Source organism: Schistocerca cancellata, chromosome 2, assembly GCF_023864275.1.
Source record: "Schistocerca cancellata isolate TAMUIC-IGC-003103 chromosome 2, iqSchCanc2.1, whole genome shotgun sequence".
In the NCBI taxonomy this organism is placed as follows: Eukaryota; Metazoa; Arthropoda; class Insecta; order Orthoptera; family Acrididae; genus Schistocerca; species Schistocerca cancellata.
In genome coordinates, this window is record NC_064627.1 from 865,609,546 (window position 1) to 865,630,797 (window position 21,252).

General features: G+C 37.7%; 1 protein-coding gene across 1 annotated transcript in view; it reads right to left on the reverse strand.

Annotated features, from left to right (window-relative positions):
* The window catches only part of LOC126162813 (signal recognition particle subunit SRP68), an 85,974-nt gene that overhangs the window by 58,676 nt on the left and 6,046 nt on the right, over positions 1-21,252 (reverse strand). The window contains exons 2-3 of the mRNA XM_049919558.1: positions 19,826-19,892; positions 6,595-6,708 (exon numbers count right to left, since the gene is read on the reverse strand). Coding sequence (XP_049775515.1) covers positions 6,595-6,708; positions 19,826-19,892 — 181 coding nt within the window. The remainder of the gene's footprint in view (positions 1-6,594; positions 6,709-19,825; positions 19,893-21,252) is intronic.

Consider the following 21,252-nt stretch of genomic DNA (forward strand, 5'->3'; position numbering starts at 1 on the left):
GGGGGTTACAATATTCAATCTCACTACAGCAACCCTGTGTTCACTAATCCCTGTATCCATTTTGATGCTCGTTATTAGCTCAGGACTATTTGTTGCTAACAGGTCAAGTATGTTTTCATAACCATTTAACATTCAAGTGGGCTCATGAACTAACTGCTTGAAATAATTTTCACAGAATGCATTTAGCATAATTTCAGATGATGTTTTATGTGTGCCTCCAGATTTAAACATGTATTTTTGCCGACATATTGAGGGTAAAACAAAGTCACCACCAACTATGATTGTTCGAGTTGGGTATATGTTTGAAATCAAACTCAAGTTATCTTTGAACCCTACAGCAACTGTATCATCTGAGTTGTGAGGTCAGTAAAAGGATCCAGTTATTATTTTATTCTGGTTGCCAAGAATGACCTCTGCCCATAATAACTTGCAAGGACTATCTACTTCAATTTTACGACAGGATAACCTAATTCTAACAGCAACAAACATGCTACCACCAACTGTGTTTAGCCTATCCTTTCGGAACACCATTAGGTTCTTTGCAAAAATGTCGGCTGAACTTATCTCCAGCTTTCAGTGCCTATAAAAATTTGAGCATCAGTGCTTTCTATTAGCACTTGGAGCTCTGGTACTTTCCCAACACAGCTGCTACAATTTACAACTGTTATACCGAAGGTTCCTGTATCCATGTTCTTCCTGCATTCACTCTTTTAATCGGATGGTTCTATTTATAAGCCCAGTCAAAACTTCTAAGAACATGTTATATTTATTGTTGATCTCAGTGATAGTAATTACCTATTCAGAAGATTTCTTATTTATACTATGTCTCAGTATAGCCATGTTGTTTGGAGATGATCTTCTCATACTCATATTTTTCATTGTCAAAATTTGTTAAATTTTAGTAGTGCCTGACCTAAATGATCCTAGAGGTATATAATAATGGAAATTCCTGGATGGAGGAGTATGTAAAATAAGAGGAAGGCAACCACTAATCTGCAGCAGATAAATGCACGGAACACAGAAACACATAACAGTAACAACATTCACACTAGCTTTGGAGCACTAGCTCCTTTTCTAGCTAAACTAAACACACACAGACACCCAAATGCATACTCCTGATGCCACAGCCAAGAGACTGTTCACTGTGGCCAAAGGAGTGTATGTTTGGGTGTCTGTGTGGTTGTGTGTGTGAATATGTGTAGTACTCCAGTTAGAAACAGAGCTAGTACTGAAAAGCTAGTGTGAATCCTGTTTTCTGTTGTAGTTTCTGTGCTCCACATACTGATGATCTGCTTTAGGTGAGTGGTTGCCTTTCCCTTATTTTATGTGCTGATCTGAGAGGTGACCGTTTATGATGTCCAAGAGATGAAGTGGTCATAATTTGTTATAACATGAGCTATTGAACTGCTTTAAGTGCTAACTATTCTAGAGACTACTAGTCCAAGTAGATCTTACCACACAAGATAGAATACAATCTGTGAAACAGATGCTTTCTTGACAGTCATGTAAAGTGTTAATGTTCAGATTTGCAAGTACGATGAGATTTACACTTTTACAACCTGACAGTTTACTGAAAACTCCATAAGCGACTTCATGAAAACATCAAAATTTCTGGAGAGAATCTATATATTCTTATAACAAAGAAAGGAACAGTGTGAAATACGAATCTGAGAATTGCAATTTTGAACTATTTACAACAAAACTTGTACACCCAAAGCACTCTTTCTGTGATCGTTATGAACTTACTTCAAGTACAAGTGCTGTACTATGTATTTATTTACTCGAAGTGACACGATTTGCATAATTCGAACTTATGCAAGCCATGTGCCAACTGGAAAGGAAATTATGAAATTACTTTTTCTCACGTAATTCGCAACACCACCACCTTTAATGTGTGTTCTGCAGTAAGGTGATGTTACGGTATAGTCTTTTGATTTAAATGATTAATGTTATCTACTGATTTCTGGTGTTCTGTAACAACAACCTGTAATAAATGATTCAGAGGCATCCATTTTGCTTCCTAAGCTTTAATACGTTATAACACAAAAATTATAGATTTTCCGTGCTTACTTGTACCATGACCATGGAGACTGGCTTCTCAATTTGGTCCTATAGAACTACAGTGTAAATAAATAAATAAAACTAAAAAGTATTAAACCTGCTGTGTATAACGGTGTTTCTAGCAAAATATTAAAATTTTGAGCTGACTTATTAAGACTCCCCTCCAGCTACCTTCAAAATCAGACAATGACTCTGGGCATATTAGCTGACACACTTAAAATACTCTGTAGTAACACCCATCTACAACAACACTGTAAATAATAAAACCAACTCTAATTACAAATTTATATCGCTCACAAGTGTTTGGGAAATCGGCCTATGACATAATACTGCCTCATTTAACAGAGCAGAACTTGTTAATCACCCCTCAGTTGAACTTTTGTAAACAATTCTCTGCAGAAAAAGCGATACACTACTTCACATGTGAAGTGCTAGTACAGCTAAACAAGAAAAAATTATTCAGTTGGTATATTCTGTGACATTTATAAAGCCTTTGATTGTGTGGATCACAAAATTCTACTTGCAAACTAAATTATTATGGCATCCTTCTTGTATGGATGGGATACTACATCCGCAAAAAAAAAAAAAAAAAAGCAGGGAGTCTCATTAACAGACTATCTCAAGCACAAAAATAACATGAGAATGACATGAGAATGACATGAGAATGACATGACATGTGGAGTGCTGCAGGGATTAGCACTGACATAAATGATCTTGCTGATTACACAAGCATACTAATTGAGGGTTCAAATTTGTTCCAAGCAGACACAGCTAAGATAACAACTGAACAGACCTACAAGTGGTTCAAAGTTGACTGTTTTAAGTCTTAAACTCACAAAGAATCATGTTATGCAATTGCAAACAGGCAATAGTGATCCTTTAGCACCAGAAGTAGATATCAATTGTCCATCACAGAATGAAGCACAGTGTGTAAAATTCCTTGGGTTACAGCTGGATAACAAATTAAAATGGATTCAACACATAGGTTAATTAATCAAGAAGCTCAGTTCAGTGCATTATACCCTTATAACATCATCATACTGGACAAGGCAGCTAACGTTGACACCCCAGGTTATCCGACATCACGAGACAGTGCCATTGGCACAAGAGACAAGCTGGTTAATGTGATTTTGTTCTCTCAGCACTCTCCAGTGGCAGCTGTTTGCTTTATATGGCTTGCCAACTACACAGTCTGTTCATGAAAACGTGTAGAATTCCTATGATAGCTCTATTAAAATGTTCATTTAGTTTCTTGACTGTATCCTAGTCATGTTGTTCTGCCTTTGCTATACATAAATAAAAACTTCAATATACATAAAAACATAATAACACAAAAATCAAACATGCATGTCCACTGCACGTTCAATCAGGAAGGACATTAGCTTATAGAAGTCCACCAAATCGAACAAACTTACTCCTGGCTTAGGGTGCGTTTATAGCATCATATATTACAGAAATTATTTCTATTAATTTCATAGGAAACAGTCACAACCTTTTAGGAAATGCATGGGTGGGGAAAAAAAGTTGGGATAAAGTGGGATGTGAACCCTCTTTCAATCCACCTCGTTTCTGGATCATGACACTCCAATCAACTACGCTATGCTGAAACTCAGCTGCTATTGGCCTCTCATTTTATGTTACAGTCTTCTAAAGGCTTTACTTGCTCAAATGTAATTATAACAAATGTAACAAGAGTGGCACCTTTTCATGGGACGTTATCTTAAAACAGCTTACTCTCATAACATGTGAGCTATAATACAAAAATACTTTAATATGAAATTCTTTAACCATCAATATGACATTTCCAGTCATTTTATTACAACATATTGTACCAATACTTTTTTGTTCTCGAGCCATTCAATGTGCTGGTGCTCAGAAATAGCATCTAATCATAGGGTCTAACGTATAACATAAAACCCACCAAATATAAGCTTCTACTGAACATGACACGTACAGTCTTGCTTTCTGGCTGTGACGTAGGGAGCATTCTTGCTTCCTGTTGGTTCTACTTTTTTGTCAAAATACCACAGAACTTATTTTGTCAAAGAATGGAAAATTCAGGATGGAATATAACAAGATAATGAGAAGGGTAGTTGCTACTCACTATATAGTGGAGATGCTGAGTCGCAGAAAGGGACACCAAAAAGACTGTCACACAATTAGCTTTCAGCCAACAAGGCCTTTGTCGAAATTGGACAACACCACTCATGCAAATGCAACTCAAACACACACAACCACTGAACCACTGTCTGTGGAAGCTGGAGCCAGAACTTATTTTGTGTTTCAAGTGAAAAAATGGCTACTCAAAGAGAAATAGCAAAAAGTGACATCAGAAAACTCGTACAGTGCCACATCTACCATAACTAACTTGTCCCACGTGCCAATGGTTTTAGAAGCATCTCTCATTGTGTTCATTTGCAGATAAGAATGTTGGCTTATTTTTCACACTTTTACTCTATTTTGAATTATGAAATTATCTTGTGAGGTAATGCAACTAAAGTGAAAAAGCTGTTTGTTCAACAGAAACATGCTGTATGAACACTAAAGTACATAACCAAACATCTTGCAGAATACGTACACTCACTTGTCAATACATTTCCTCCTTAACGCTTAGAGTAGCAGTGGTTTCTGCCTCAAACCACAATTTTATTAATTTTGTTTTGACGTATCAGTGCATTTTGCATGAAACTGCTGATGCTATCGCAAGACAGACATCTAGTGGTACAATGAGGTACCTCTATAAATGTAGTACATTGTAGTGGTCATTTACACATTCAAAGTAACAATTAGTGTGGAGATTGTGCAACATGACTGTAGGAAACTTTGTGACTAGTTTCAAAATGAAACCACTGGGATAGTACGTACTTTTGGTACAAATTTTTTAAATGTTAGGTCCATTTTTGCTTGTTAAGTAGGACTATAATTTGTTTTAGGCATTATGAGTTCATGTCAGTTCGAGATGTGGGATTGCGTTTACGAAAAATGGGAAATTGCTTTCAAATATATCACACGAAATGATGGGTGGTTGAAAATTGTATGACCCAGTGGTTCCAAAATGAACCTGCCACTTTAAAACAACAGATTGTTTACTTTTTATCAGTTTCTTTCAGAATTTGTTGCTTGCTATGACAACCAAGGTTAATTTTGTGAAAAATTTTAAAATAATATTTTTTCATATTGATGGAATTCAAAGAATTAATGGTTTATGTTGCTGACAATAAAAACCAGCTTCTGCTTCACTGTGATTTATAAAACTATAACACAAGACATATAATACTTTTCATGCAGACTTTGCCTCCTTGATTAAGGTTCAGAATGAAGTTATGTACTCTGGTGGGAAGACATTCAACACGCTTCCATCTAAAATAAACGAAGAGAATGGAAACCCTTACCTATTCAAAAGAAAATTTAAAAAATACCTCATTAACCACCCTTCTACAAATAATCCGAATATTTAGATTCAAGGCTTGAAACATTCTGTTAGATAAATGATAAGTACCAGTGTTCGCCATACTGCTAGAAAATAAGTAACAACATACTATAAATAGGGCTCAGTATTAATATACAAAGAAATATTTCCTTTGGAAAATACAATTTTAGTTGAGTAAAATTAAGATATTCATTAAATGATACCTTTGTCTCATGTTAATGTATACCTTGATTCTTTCCATATCCCTGAAGGTTCTCCTTCATGATGGCACATACAGGGATGAATGAATAAGCTACAGAGACATCATCCAGTTCAAAGGAGTCAATTTGAAAGCGGCAGCTCAAATGCTTTTAACACCAATGTAGTTACCAAAGCTGTTAATACTAACAGTTTGTTAAATTGCTACACTGTCCAACTGCTCCTTGGAAGTTGCAGTTGTAATTTGCAATTAGCAGAAGAGTCTGCTGAACCCATGAGAGACAAGCAAATAGTGATCTTAGAATGGTTGGCAAATGAAATGCCAGTTTCAAATAAGGACCTGCTTTTATGAGGCAGGTGATAGTTGCAGCTGAGTGAAGTGAAAGGAGAGGAGATGTACAAGGGATGTTACAAGAGGGCCACTGGCATTAAAATAACCCATTCATGATAGATTCCAAATGGGTACAACATAATGCAATACTTCAATGTTAGGTGGATAAGAGAAATTCACTATGTCGGTGGGAAAGTAGGCTGATCCTTGTAGATAGTGGCTAGATTTATCAAAAACTAGATTTCTTGTTACATGATTCAATTGTGATATAATTAATAAGCAAAGCATGGCTCTCATCATTCTGCAATCTTGTCTAGACCCTTTAGCTCCATCTCTATTGGCATTTTCTTGTACAAAGTTTTCAAGCTCACATGATCATCCCTACATCTAAAACAATTTAAGGCTGCATGAAGTTGTAAAAATGTACAATTTACAGAACCACTGGTCTGTGCTTCAGCAGGCAGTAGTTTTGAGAACTGATGGAAGTGACTGAAACATAATACAGCTGCTGTGAAACAACAAATCTAACTTAGTTTAAAAACTATCTCAAATACGATTCTTCAGTAGTACCTACTTCTCATCTTTCACCATTGTTTCTGTAACATCTTTTCTCTTGAAGTGGCGCTTATCTCCTTGTGTAACCTTGAGTACTTTCCTCAACCGCCTGATGCGACGAGAACAGTAGCACCTGTGGGTACAAAGAATGAGAATTACTGCAGACATACAGATTAAGTACCAATAAGAGTTATTTATGCACTAATGGCAAAAGACGAAGGCATCTAAAATTAATATTGCTGTTGCCTGTTTTTCCAGAAAATTACACTGCCAACTTTTTTTAAAAAAAAAAAAAAAAAAAAAAAAAAAAAAAAATTATGAACTCATGAGAAATCAACACACTCCAGCACTTGCCAATAATATCTTTTCACAGGTTTCAACAAAAGGTTGTTTGGCTGTTATTACTAAGAATGTCTTTTGCTTTAGAGTCTGTTCAGCAACTAGCATGTCAATACTTCAGCATCTGTGATGTGTATTCGAATAATCTCGGGCGCCCAGTCTGCTGCTACTCTCTCTTCCTCGGTGCTCTGTGCATGCATCCTCCCTCCTCTGCTGATGCCCCTTCTGTCACTGAAACAGCAGTGTATGTGTATTCATATGGCATTTGTGTCACCTCGTCTACAATCATCTCTTTCAAAAACAATAATACAACTTACTTTCAGACCATCCCTCGTATATGTGTGGGCCTAACAACGTACATGTCGTAACTCATTCTAATTTCCCGATTTCATCTATAATTTCCATTTGTCCCTTCCTACCAAATGTTTCCATTATTACCTTTCCATATTTCCATCTTTAATTATCCACTACCTTTTCAACTTTGTGATTTCTTTCATTGCTGATTTTCCCCCCTCCATTAATTGCTTCTTAATTATATTTTCCCTTTTGTTGATCATATTTGTACCCCTATGTTTCTTGTTTTAGTTTGTCCTCCCCTTATATCTAAGGGTGGCTTCCCACGGGGCCACTTTGCAGCGATGCTAAGTGGTTTGCAAGCAGCTCTTCCGCTGATCTCCGTGGCGCTGCTATCAAGTGTAAGCGACACTCCAAATGCACGTTAGTGGCATTGCAAAGGCACATTAGTAGCACTGCAAGCTCTGCTCACTTTGTGTAAAATACTAAGCAATAAGTGGAGGATATTTCATTAAATTTTCAACAAGATTTGGCAGAAACTTCGGTAGAAAACTTGCTGCCTTCTGCCTAACTTCAACAGGTAAAGAGATGGATATACGTTTGAGGACACATTTTCTGTTACTGGACTAGAGGATGAAATGCAAGTAGTCAACTCTCTTCCTGTAAATGCTACGAAATGCATCTGAACAGCATCTGCTGATTACTTCATGAATGAAGGGGCATGGAAGTGATTTAAATGTACATAAAATTTGAAATCAGGAGTAATGTGCAGCTGTTTGCTTGAACTACAACTTTGCATGAGCTGAATTTGTGAGGTATTTTAGTCACTACAGTACTTCCTATATGACTGTTACTTGGTGGAAATAAATGTTACTTTTCTATCAACTAAATTTGTTTCTGTTGTGACTGCGTCAGTGAAATTTGTTTGTAATGTCTCTCTGTTGGACTACCACGCATTCTTCTTTGTAGTCTTTTTGCTGCAATTGTCAGGTTCCGAAACCATATGGCAGGCCACTTTTCAATCACAATGACAAAAAATTCTGTATTGTTGTATCTTACCACATCCAACACCATTGTCTAGGACAGTGCACAACCAACCACTTCCACTTTCCAGCAGCTACTGTGTAGGAACGAAGAGTTCCACAACTCGTGTGCTGGCAGTGCTGCGCTTGTGTGTTTGAAATAGTGATGAGATTGTGGTGCAGTCTGAATGCTACTGGTACTGTAATGTTCCTTGTACAGTTATAAGTGAGCCACCTTTTGCAGTCACCACTCACAGTAAAGCAGACCGCCAAGACAGCCAGCAGCGCAACTGTGGCTGTGGCTACATATGAAACCACTCTTATAACTGCAGCATTCACCAGCAGTAGCACTGCTACAAGGCACCACTAAGTGGCTACATCTGACGAGGCCTAAAGTCTTTAAACATCCTCTTGGACATTAGTAACTTATCAGATTTTCTTGATCTCATTGGCTGGTACATTTTCGTTGTCAATTTCTATATCATACTGTCCTAATTATCTTCATTGATTCATTCAGCATGGTTCCTACAAAATGGTCACTCCAATAATACTTCCTGCTGTGACTGACAGGAATAGCTGCTTCAGTTAAAGTCGAATGGTGTCTGACATTATCAACAGCTTTCTCAGTGAAGCAATCCTAGTCATTCTTGGCTAGAAGGTGACACTGTACTCAGTGCACCTATACTCATAAACTGAATTATCTCATTAGTTTCAAATACTAGGAAGCATGTCTCTTGTACATAATCACAATCGTATGACAACATTAACTTGGAAACAAGATGGCTACAACAATGTCAGTGCACAATACAAAGCTACCATTGGTAGTGAACGGAAACATGTGATGTCAGCCCGAAGTTATACAGTCTTCCGACTTCAGTTGAAACAGCTATTCTGACCAGTCACCAGACTGAGGGTCTTCTAAGGGTGAACAATTTATACTTCATCCTTTAATTCTTTTATTTTCCACAAAACCATTTCCCTGTCTTCCTTGCCAGATAATGGTACCTCTGATTCTGAAAGCTGGTACTTTTGTTGTATTTTGCTAGTGTAAGTCATTTCTATTTTTACTGACTGTGTTGAATTACATTCATAGGTAGCCTATCACTCACAGACTATGTAAGTGTCTGTGCCCATCATCTACTGACTCAATCACTCAAAAACTCTCATTTCTTTTTACTAAATTTTGCTCTCTCATTAGCAACCATTTTCTCTGATTCATCAACCACCTTCTCAAAATGTGGATTATATTACGCCAAAAAACCAATTTGGTACATTTTATGCTCTATATGTATACAGTCGTTTGCATATTACTTGAGACAAGTTTGCATTTTACGGGTAACTAAAGCTGTTTAGCTGTAACCACTTGGCTATGAACAACTGTAGGTCCCCTTCAGTTCAGTTGACTGCTTGTACATGTAGCAACAGTGTGTATTGTTATTTGTGTGTTTTCAACAAGAAAACTTTGTGTTTCCATTAAAATGACCACATTCACCTAAGAAGCGGACAAAAATAGGTGCTCTTCATGAACATACATCTATACTATAAGAGACATTGCCTCTGTTGTTGGTCTAGGAAAAACTAGTGTTTCAAGACTTACTGGGACATATAGTGAAACTGTTTCCTTGTCTCCATAAAGAAAAGGCAGATTTGGATCACCCCAAGAACACACAAAACTCTATTTAGAAACAGAAGATTTCATCCTCATAAGACAAGTAAGGACCTTCAGAGAGATTTATTGGCTACTTGGATTGAAACAGACCCCTCAGCAGTATGTGCAGGTCTCTTGATTGTAGGTGGAAGGCACAAAAGCCAAAAGAAGCAGCTGTTAACACCTGCCATGAAGGAAAACTGTTTGGAATTGGCTGAAATAAGTACACCTTGTACTTCCATTGATTGGAAATGTGCAATCGTCAGTGATGAGTCACATTTTATTGCTCAACAATACAGAGCAAGGGTTGTCAGGCGAAGTACCCATGAGACACAAGATCTGATCATCTTGAACAGACTCTAAAATATACTCCCAAAAAATGTTTTGGGGTTTCTTCACTGCAAGTGGCCCTGAGGCACTAGTTCCAGTTGATGGCACGATGAATTCAAGCAAATACATGAAAATCCTTTGGCACAGGATTGTACCATTCCTACAGATCTTTGCAGATGGTCAACGAACATTTCAACATGATCTGGCCCTGTGTCACACTTCTAAAGCAGTCAAGACGTTCATGGAAGATAACATTAATGTGCTTCAGTGGCCTCGTAATTCACCCGACTTAAATAGCACTGAGAATTTGGGGATTATTGTGAAAACGTGTCTTGGTAAAGTGGACTGATTAATAAAGAACACATGTTAGTACATGCGGTAAAAGTGTGGTTTCATGGCGATGAACATCTACGAAACATTTGCTCCAACCTGATCGAATCTATGCCACAATGTGTTCAGAAGCTCATTAAAGCAAAATGAGCACATATTAGTTATTAATATTCACTAAGCTACTAAATATATTATACATATAGTAAGAGTGTTAGTTGCTAGTTTCATGTTCCATGGATCATTTTGCGTGACAGATTGTAATGATGTGGAACGAGTCACTTTACATTCACATGTACACAGTTCAAGTTTATCATCATGTCCTAATTAATTTGTGCACTACTTGCTTCCAAAGGTACTGAGATAAACAATACTCACTTACTCACTGGTCATACCGGACTCGAGAGTCCGCAGCAATGTATTTTCGCCATCTGTCGCTGTCTTGGGCTATTTCCTTCCATTCACCTTCAATACCTAGGCTCCTCAAATCAGCTTTCACATTGTCCTCCCATCTACGCCTCTGTCTCCCCACAGGACGTTTTCCTTCTAGGTGCACTACCAGTACTCTGCACCCATTCGAGCTACGTGACTCGCCCATCGCAGCCTATGTGATTTAATAATACTGATTATGTCAGGGCTTGAATAGAGTTTGTGAACCTCTTCGTTACGCAGTTTTCGCCACTCTCCGCTAATGTCATCCCTTTTTGCTCCAAAAATTTTCCTCAAAATAATAGTATTGTATATTCTAATCTTTAAATTCCTAGACAATATCCGTGATGAAAGTAATCTATTCAGTGAGAAGTAGCACGTATTTCCCGCCCGTAATCTCTTCTTCAGTTCGGATTCAATCTCATTTATCTCATTTCTCGAAGTGATGTCCACGCCTAGATACTTAAATGTGTTCACTTTTCAAACTGCATGTCTCCAACTCTTAACATTTCCTGATCTACTGCTGTTGGCATTCTAGTTGTGACCAGGTATTTAGTTTTGTCTTCACTCATCCTTACACCTACATCTTCACTAGCCTTGATTAATGCATTCACATTAGCTGTTACAGATTCTTTCCTATTGCTAATGATGTTTAGATCATCTGCATACCCTAATATCTTAATATTTCCATTTAACTCCACACCCTCTGAATTATCTGCTGCCATTCGTACAATATATTCTAGGACTAAATTAAAAAGTAGCGGAGACAGGGCCCTCCCTGTTTAAGTGTGTTCTTTATTACAAATTCTTCTGACTCCAATTTCCCCACGCGTACTCTACATTTTGTGTTTTTCAAACACGCTTCTATAAGTCTAACATACTTCTTTGGTATTCCAAGTTCCAAAAGAATTCTGTACAATTTTGACTGCAATACTGAATCATATGCTTTTGTAAAATCTATGAAAGGATTATGAACTGGTTTATTGTATTCCCATTTCTTTTCCAAAATTTGACGCAGGGTGAATATTTGGTCTATAGTTGATATGTTCCTCCGAAAGCCGGCTTGGTACGAATCCCCCACAATTTCATCTGCATATGGCGTAAGCCTGCTTAGCAGAATATTCGAGAAAATTTTGGAACATACTGGTAATAGCGATATCCCTCTACAATTACGACAATCCATTTTGTCACCTTTCTTAAAAATTGGGATCAGAATCGACTCCTGCCGCTCTTCAGGTATCATCTCTGAGTTCCACACTTTAGTTATCACTTTGTGAACTACTTCCAGCAATTTCTGTCCCCCATTTTTAACTAATTCTACAGTTATGCAATCTATCCTGGTGCTTTATGGTTTTTCAATTTGTTGATTGCATCTCTTACTTCCTTTAACGCTGGCTCAGGTATCTGGGGTTCTGCTGTATGTATTTTGTACGCCTGCTCATTTCCTGCTTCCTGGTGTACATTTAATAGATTCTCAAAATACGCCCTCCATTTACTTAATATAGCACTGTGGTCTGTCAGTATTCCCCCAGCATCACCTCGAAGTACATTTGTCCTAGCCTTGAAGCCCTTCCTATACCCATTTATGTCAAGGTAAAGTTCCCTAATGTTTTTTGTTTTAGTGTTTGTTTCCATTTTTGTAATTTGATTGTTCAAATAATCCCTCTTCTTTGCCCGTAGCCTACGACCAACTTCCCTTCTCAAGTTCAAGAACTCCTCTCGTTTTCTGTCTCCCATTCTATCCCAATCTAATCGCACTTTTCTCCTTTCCTCTACCAATTTCTTGCATTCCTCATCAAACCACGGTTTCCTCCTGTTCTTCTTAATCGTACCTATTGTGACTTTTGCTGCCTCTTTGATATTATTCCTCACAGTGATCCACTGTTTATTTACATCCTCGTCTTGATCTTCGTGTGTCCTGAGAGCATCAAACCTATTTGAAATTTCTATCATGTACCTTCTTCTAAAGTTTTCATCATTTAGCTTGTCAGTGTCGAACCTAACAAGTTCTGCATTGTGACACCTTGATGTTGCTGTAGATAGCTGTTGGTGAACTTTGGCAACTACAAGAAAATGATCAAAATCACAGTCTGCTCCCCTGAAAGTCCTAACATTTTCTATACTAGTGTGCCATCTCCGATCTACAAGAACATGATCAATTTGGTTTCAGGTATGTCCAGCTGGAAAGACCCAAGATGCTTTATGAATGTCCTTCCTTTTGAAGTATGTGCTCTCAACAATCATGTCTTTTGAAACAGCAAAATTAACCACCCTTGTGCCATTATCATTCGAAATGTTATGCAAACTTTCTTTCCCAATTGTAGGCCAGAATGCTTCCTCCTTCCCTATCTTCGCATTAAAATCACCTATGATTAATTTTGTATCATACGTGGAGAACTCATCCCACAGTTGATCTAGTTCTTCATAAAAGCCATCTTTAACAACCTCTGCAGTGTCCTCAGTTGGTGCGTGTGAGATAAACAATGGACAATTCATTTCAGAATAAAAACAGTTTTGGTTGCGAAATTATTTAATATCAATGACACACTTCACCCTTTTTGGGCATCATCAGTGTGTGTAAAAGTAGCTGGATATAAAACTCATATGTCCAAAAGCCATATAAAACGGAAACTAGGTGCAACAGTCACTGGATATGTAATCCATCTGTTGGAAAAACTGTAAAATGCAAGATGGATCTCCAACACACCAGCTGACTCTGCCATAGTAGTACAAAATAGGGACATGTTTACAAGTAAATGCGGTAGTACAGTAGTATTTGTGTGCACCTCATACTGTGTTTATTTTGTAAGCATTGCCCTATATTGTACTGCTACGGCAGAGTCAGCTGGAGTTTTCAAGGCCCACCTTGCATTTTATGTTTTTATGATGGGTGGAGTACATATTCAGTTACTGTTGCATCTATTTTCCATTTTATATGGCTTTATGATGGATTTGTTTCATATCTAGTTACTTTCACACAATCTGATGACGCTCCAAAAGGGAGAATCATGTCAATGATATTAGATAATTTCACAACCAAACCCTTTTTATCCTGAAGTAATTCGAGACTGGTTGCTGTAGCACCCTGCCACAATTGAATGGAACAATTTTTAGTGGTCAGTTCACCTTTGACCGTTTTCACTCCTTCCGTTTTCTCCCAGCATTCTGTGATTTTGCACAAACCCCTGGAAATGAAATCCTGGCTTGGAGACACACTTCCTATAATTCTCCGTCTTCATATTATTTCTGTAGTTAGGTTCATTTACATCACTCATAACTACTACAGTCCTGAAGAGCCTACACCCAATTCTATCTATATCCGAATCCCGCTCCAGCTACTGCCGGGTCTGGGTGCTGACGAGTCCTCTCCATTTGGCTCGGTCCTCCCACCACTTTTCTTCCTCCACTTGCTGCCAGGTCACACCTCTCCTTTCAACAGATATTCTCACTCCCATTTTCCACCGTGTTCTTGGGCGCCCTCTAGGTCTTTTCCCATCCATCTTTAGTTCTTCCACAATTTTGGGGAGTCTCTGCCCATGCATCCTCTTAACATGCCCATACCATCTTAATCTCTTTCTTTCAATTTCTTCTCTCATACTTTCTTGTTTGAGGTCCTTTCTAATCTCTACATTCCTTACTCTGTCCATTCTTGTTTTTCCCTTAACTGCTCTGAGAAATTTCATTTCCCCTGCTTGCAGTCTGCTCCAGTCCCTTTCTTTCATTGTCCATGTTTCTCCACCATAGGTGACAATAGGGAAGTAATAATTCTTATACATCAGGAGTTTTGCTCCTTCTGAAATTTCATTATTCCAAATCAGATGTTTTATTGTTTGATAGAAATTGCCTCCCTTCTGTAACCTCCTATTTATTTCGTTAGTTATTCTTCCATCCCTAGATATTTCACTCCCTAAATAAGTGAAACTTTCTACCACTTTGAGGGGTTCTCCATTCAAGGTAATATTTCCATTGATTCCTTTCTCTCTTCCAAATACCATTACTTCACTCTTATCTTTATTTATTTTTAATCCATACCTTTTCATTATTTCCTTCCATGCATCAAGCTGTAACTGTACATCTACCTCTTTATCACCCCATATTACCATATCATCTGCAAAAATCATCTTTTTGTCTTTTTCTTTTACTATATCTTTAACTGCCCTATTCATTCCCTCCATCACAACATTAAAAAGCGCAGGAGATAGAATACTTCCTTGCTTAAGTCCTTGTCTTATTTCGAAGTATTCAGAGTTCCCCAATGGTGTTCTAATTCTACAATTGTGTCCTCTGTACATTGTCTTTATAACATTAATGTATCCATCTTCTATATCTATCTTCTTCAGTTCTTCCCAGAGTCTTTCCCTGTCAACTGAGTCATATGCCTTTTCTATGTCTATAAAAACCATTATCACCCTTTTGTTATAATCCCAACTTTTTTCCATCAGTTGACGGATAGAAAATATCAGGTCGATTGTGCTCCTTCCTTTCCTAAACCCATGCTGTTCTTCACTCAGCTCCTTTTCTATCTTTTCACTTATTCGATTTAGTAAAATTCTTTCAAAAATCTTGGCTGTATGACTCATGAGGGTTATTCCTCTGTAGTTTTTACAAAGTCTTTTATTGCCTTTCTTGAAGATGGGAACAATGTCTCCTGTTCTCCAGTCGCCAGGTATTTTACTATTTCTCCACACGCTTGATAGTACTCTATACAGCCACTGCATTCCCACTGGACCCGCTGCTCTTATCATGTCCACTGATAATTCATCAGGTCCTGGGGCTTTCCCCCCATTCATCTTCTTCACAGCTTTTTCCATTTCTTCCTGTGTAATTTGTCCTAATTCTGCTTCCCAACTTCTCTCAATTTCTCCATTATTTGTTGTTTCCTCATGTACCTGCTCCTCAGTGTTCTTTCCAGAGATCTTTTATATTCCCTGGATCTTCAATAATGGTACCGTCCTCTGTTTCCATCTTTACTGGTACTTCAGAAGCCTTCCTTTTATTTTTCATCATTTTATAGAACATTTTCTTATTGCTCTTCACATCTTCTTCAAGTTTTTTTGTAAACTCTTCCCATGCCTTTTTCTTTGCTGTTTCCACTATTTCTTTGCACTTCTTCTTTTCCTCTATATATCTTTTATGGTCTTCGTCATTTTTAGTTTTCCACCATTTTCTCCATGCTCCATTTTTTCTTCTAACTGCTTGGATTGTGGTATCATCCCACCAACTTGTCTGTGTTATTTTTGCCTTTCCAGATGTTCTGCCACATACTTTTTGTGCTGCTTCGACTAAAGTGTCTTTGAATAAACTCCATTCTTTTTCTACATCGCAGAAAACTTCTTTTGGAAATTTTTGTATTATTAATTCTCTGTACTTCTCAGCACATTCACTCTCCTTCAATTTCCAATCCCTTATCCTCATCACTTTCTTCTGTTTTCTATTTTTCACACACTGATTCATTTTCCATTGTCCCACCAGTAATCTATGGTCTCCATCTGCACTCACACTTGGAATTACCTTCACATTTGTTACTTTCTCTCCCCATTCCCTATCTACTAGAATATAATCAATTACACTCTTCGTTCTTCCATCCCAACTGTATCTGGTGATAACATGACTTTCTCTCTTCATAAACCAGCTGTTTGCTATTTTCATTCCATTCCTCTGGCACAAATCCAGGAGTCTTTCCCCTTCTTCATTTCTACCTCCATATCCAAAACATCCCAATACTTGCTCAAATCCCTTTCTGTCTTTGCCTACCTGTGCATTAAAATCTCCCATCACTATATTAGCACTCTCTATATGGTTTTCTAACAGATTTTCAAAGTCCATCTTCTCTTCTTCGCTACATCCCACTTGAGGTGCATAAATCTGGATTACTTTTAGTGTTTCTTTTTGGAATCTCAGGTTTAAGATTATGATCCTGTCTGATATATATCTCACATTTTCAATACATTTTACACCCAATTATCACTACAAATTCTTCTATAAATGAGCTATTGATTAAAAAGTACAGGTAAGTTTTCACAGTAGTAACCATATCAAAAATTCCTCCTGTACTACGTGATTGAATTACAATCTAATTTGTCTTATGTGGTCCTCACATGCTCCACATTACATTATTGTGTCAACTGGTACTTGCCAATGTGGAACTCATATGTATTGCGAGTGAGATGCTTGCCTTGCAAAACACAAGAACAAATTATGCAGAATGGGTGAAACAAGTCCGATAAGCTTTCTGTGAACATTTCAGTGGATTAGAGGCTTTTTCATGGCAGCATTTGTTGGTCAAGAACAACAAATGGTTCAAATGGCTCTGAGCACTATGGGACTTAACATCGGAGGTCTTCAGTCCCCTAGAACTTAGAACTACTTAAGGGGACCACACCGTGGTTCAGGTCGAAAAAAAATTGATTTTCAGTTTTCCTCAAATTTTGATAGATTAAGGTTTTATTTAAGTACTCTGAAAAGGATTTTGCTGAAAAAAAAAATTTGTTTTGGTCATTTAAAGAGCATTTTCCTACCACATGTGTTTATGTGCCACGCCCACTTTTCTCTCACCCACTTTTCTGCATATATTTTAGATCTTTATATCCCTTACATTGCACGTTAGGGAGGTTTTTTTTTGAGTGTGCTGGCTATCCTTATAATGTAACGGTCAGTATTCTTTTGTTTCTGCTGTTTGTAAACAACACGCTTTCAAACATGTGGTTAGTTTTGTTCAAGTGTGATTGCAAGTAGTTGTTATAGAAAACTTGCAGGTATGCTATGAGCAGGCAATTAGGAGAAATAAAGACAATCTGGAGGCAATGAAGAGAGATGTTTGGGCCATATTCTTCCATGAGTCCTCTACCGATGATAAGCCATGTCATGGATTGGTTCCATCAGGAGAAAATTCGTGGTGCAAATACAATAGGGCTCAGGCAACTGGAGAATCTTATTCTCACCAGCATTCTCTTCCTGCTGCTGTTATTACAGCAATTAAACCTATTTTCAGAGACTTGGCTCATCCTGGCGTTGTAAGGAAATGTCTGCATGCGCAGACACAGAACCCAAATGAATGTTTCAACAGCATAATTTGGAACCGCCTTCCTAAAACTGTATTTGTAGGCATGCATACAATGAAACTAGGAGCTCATGATGCTGTTATTAGATTCAGTTGTGGTAATATTGGAAAGCATTGGGTACTGAAAAAGCTGGGAATTAATTCTGGTGAAAATATGATCACTGGGCTGCAACACTGCGATAAAATGAGGATAGCCGATGCAAACAGGTCTGCATTTAATACGGCCAAGAAAGCAAGACAAACATCCAGGAAGGTGAAAAAGGAGCTACAAGACATGCTAGAGGCCACAGAAGGGCCATCACATGCAGCAGGACAGTTTTAATTAACTGTAAGTAACAAATTTCAAAAGTTTTCCTTTAAAGTCAGTTTCCCGCAAACTAAAATTTTCAGTACATATGCCCCATTATATCAGAAACTATCACAGATAAATGAATGAAATTTTCAGAGACCCTGCATAACACAAAAAGCCACCTCTGGTACTACATTCATTAATATTCCCCCATTAGGAAGTTCACAAAAAAATATTTTCTGCAGAAAAGACCTAATATTTGTTGTTAATAAATTTAAAAAAGTATTTCTTAAAAACTATAAAATGGCTAAAGTAGATTTTAGTACAGTTGACTCTATTAGCATCATGTAACATACAATAAAAATATTAAGGTCCTGCATCAAATAGTGTTTTTTTTTTTTTTTTTTTTTTTTTTGGAAATGGGTCAAATACTTGCCTAAATTAACATGGAACATGGAACCTGCAATCGTAGCAGTTGCGCAGTTCCGGACTGAAGCGCCTAGAACCGCTCAGCCACCGAGGCCGGCAAAGAACATCTAATTACAAATCAATAACAAGAAAATTGCATAATTTGTATTGTACATGTGCTGTTTTAAGTATTTCTCTACAGTAAGTTTTGTTGCAAATGAAAGAAAGCAATTTTGGCGAGTGAAACCTTCCATGATGTTATATGTGTACTGAGACAACTGCTGCACAATGATTAGTATGTACGATCACTGGGCACCTGATATGATCTTATTTATCAATCCTGAGAACTGTTACAAGAAAAATAAACATTACTGCTGACTATCATGACACTATGATCTTCAGTTTCCTCTGTTATTGTGGACAACAATGTATCTGCCATATCCTGATCCATCATCAATTTCATTTATTTTATGTTACATATGGTGCTATGATATACATCTTCCAGCCCATTTTCTGATCTTTTGGCATTTATCATTTTCAGTTATTCACAATAATTAATTTGGAGCTAGTTGAATTTCTCTTGGTCTCAGCAGGAACTGACTTGCATTGTGCAATACTACTCTTACATAGCGCAATATACTGTGCAATATAATGAATGAACATCAATGTGTTTAAAGCTGTGCAGTCTTCAATAGACTCTGCAGTCTGCCAATACCAAAAGTTGTCATAGTTCATACACAGTGTCTTGCAAGTTTTCAGCCAGCATAATTGTTTTACTGCAGTTGCAACATAGACACAGTGCTGAAATAGATAGAAAACAGCACATGTACATAATAAATTACAAGGAAGGGCCCCCCATGCACTGAAATAATCGCAGAAGGCCTCTCAGTCGTTTTTGCTCCTCCTGCTTATATTTAACCGAACAAGCAACTCAATCACTGTTGCACAAGACTGATCACTGACATGTTCCCAAGAAGGCAATGTTCTAATTTGCATGTCAGGGCATAGATACTGCACAATAATATAATGCTGTTCTTGGCATTGCACAATACTGCCACAATATTGAGAATGAGGAAGTGAAAGGTAAATGGATACAACACTTACCTATATCTTTGATAATCACCATGACGTAAACCATGTTGCTGCTGAGAATCTTTGATGATTTTCAGTACTGTGTTGAGTTAAGATTTTTACTAACAATGTCAGATAAAAATTGTAGTTAAGCAGTTCTACATATTTTTCCTTAAAACTATTCCCATTAAAAAGATAAAAAAAAGTTCAAATAATGTAATCATCTGATACCATAACTCTGTGAGGTACAATTAAGTGCAAGTAGCCTACTTATCTGTCAAATGACTACACTCGAACCAGCAAAGAGAATAGTTCTTCTTTGTGTAGCTTTGTATTGTTGCGTATTTGGAATTTTGTAATGAATCTGCTAATGTCTTGGCTTTTATAAGGATTGTGTAAACAGTTACCAATTGTGAGGTCTCACTGCCAAAAGTACAATGTCCCACCCAGACGGTGCATGGGTTCTGAGGCACAAATCAAAAGAACTGAGAGAACACAAGTGAGAGTAGAAAAATAATAATAATTATTATTATTATTATTACAAGGTGTACAACTTTGCTTCCGCCGTTTTTCCCCCAACATTCGAGGCTTTAATGAAACAAATTGGTTACACATGTATCATTCAAAGTATTTTCCATCGCTGGCCACTACTTTCTCCCATCTTTTGGGCAGTGTACGAATCCCGTGTCACAAAAATTGTTCATCTTTTGAAGCAATCCACAAATCGATCCAATTTGTGACTTCATGAGATCGGAACTGTTGGTCAGCCACGCCATGCGCCATTGATCAAACAGGTGATAGTCAGAGGGAGCAATGTCTGGAGAATACGGCGGTAGTGGTAGGACTTCCCATTTTAACGTTTCCAAGTACGTTTTGACCTCTTTTGCGATGTGGGATCGAGCGTTGTCATGCTGCAAAATCACTTTATCATGCCTCTCGCTGTATTATGGCCATTTGCCTTTTAATGCTCTGCTCAAACGCATTAATTGCATTTGATAACGAGCACCTGTGATTGTTTCAATTGGTTTTAGCACCTCATAGTATGTGATGCTGAGCTGGTCCCACCAAATGCAGAGCATGATCTTGGAGCCGTGAATATCAGTTTGGCCATCATTGTGGAAGCATGGCCAGGATATCCCCATGATTTTTTGCGTTTAGGGTTATCGTAATAAACCCATTTTTCCTCCCCAGTCCCAATGCGATGCAGAAATCCCTTCCATTTTTGCCTCTGAAGCAACTGTTCACAAACACTGTTCAATGTCTCTTGGTTTCAGCTCACACGGGACCCAAGTTCCTACTTTCTGAATCATGCCCATAGCCTTGAGACGTTTTGAAAGGGCTTGCTGTGTCACTCCCACTAATCGTGCCAATTCTTCTAGAGTTTGACATGAGTCTTCACTCAGCAATGTCTCCAATTCTGCATCTTAGAAAACATTCTCTCTTCCGCCACTAAGCCAGTC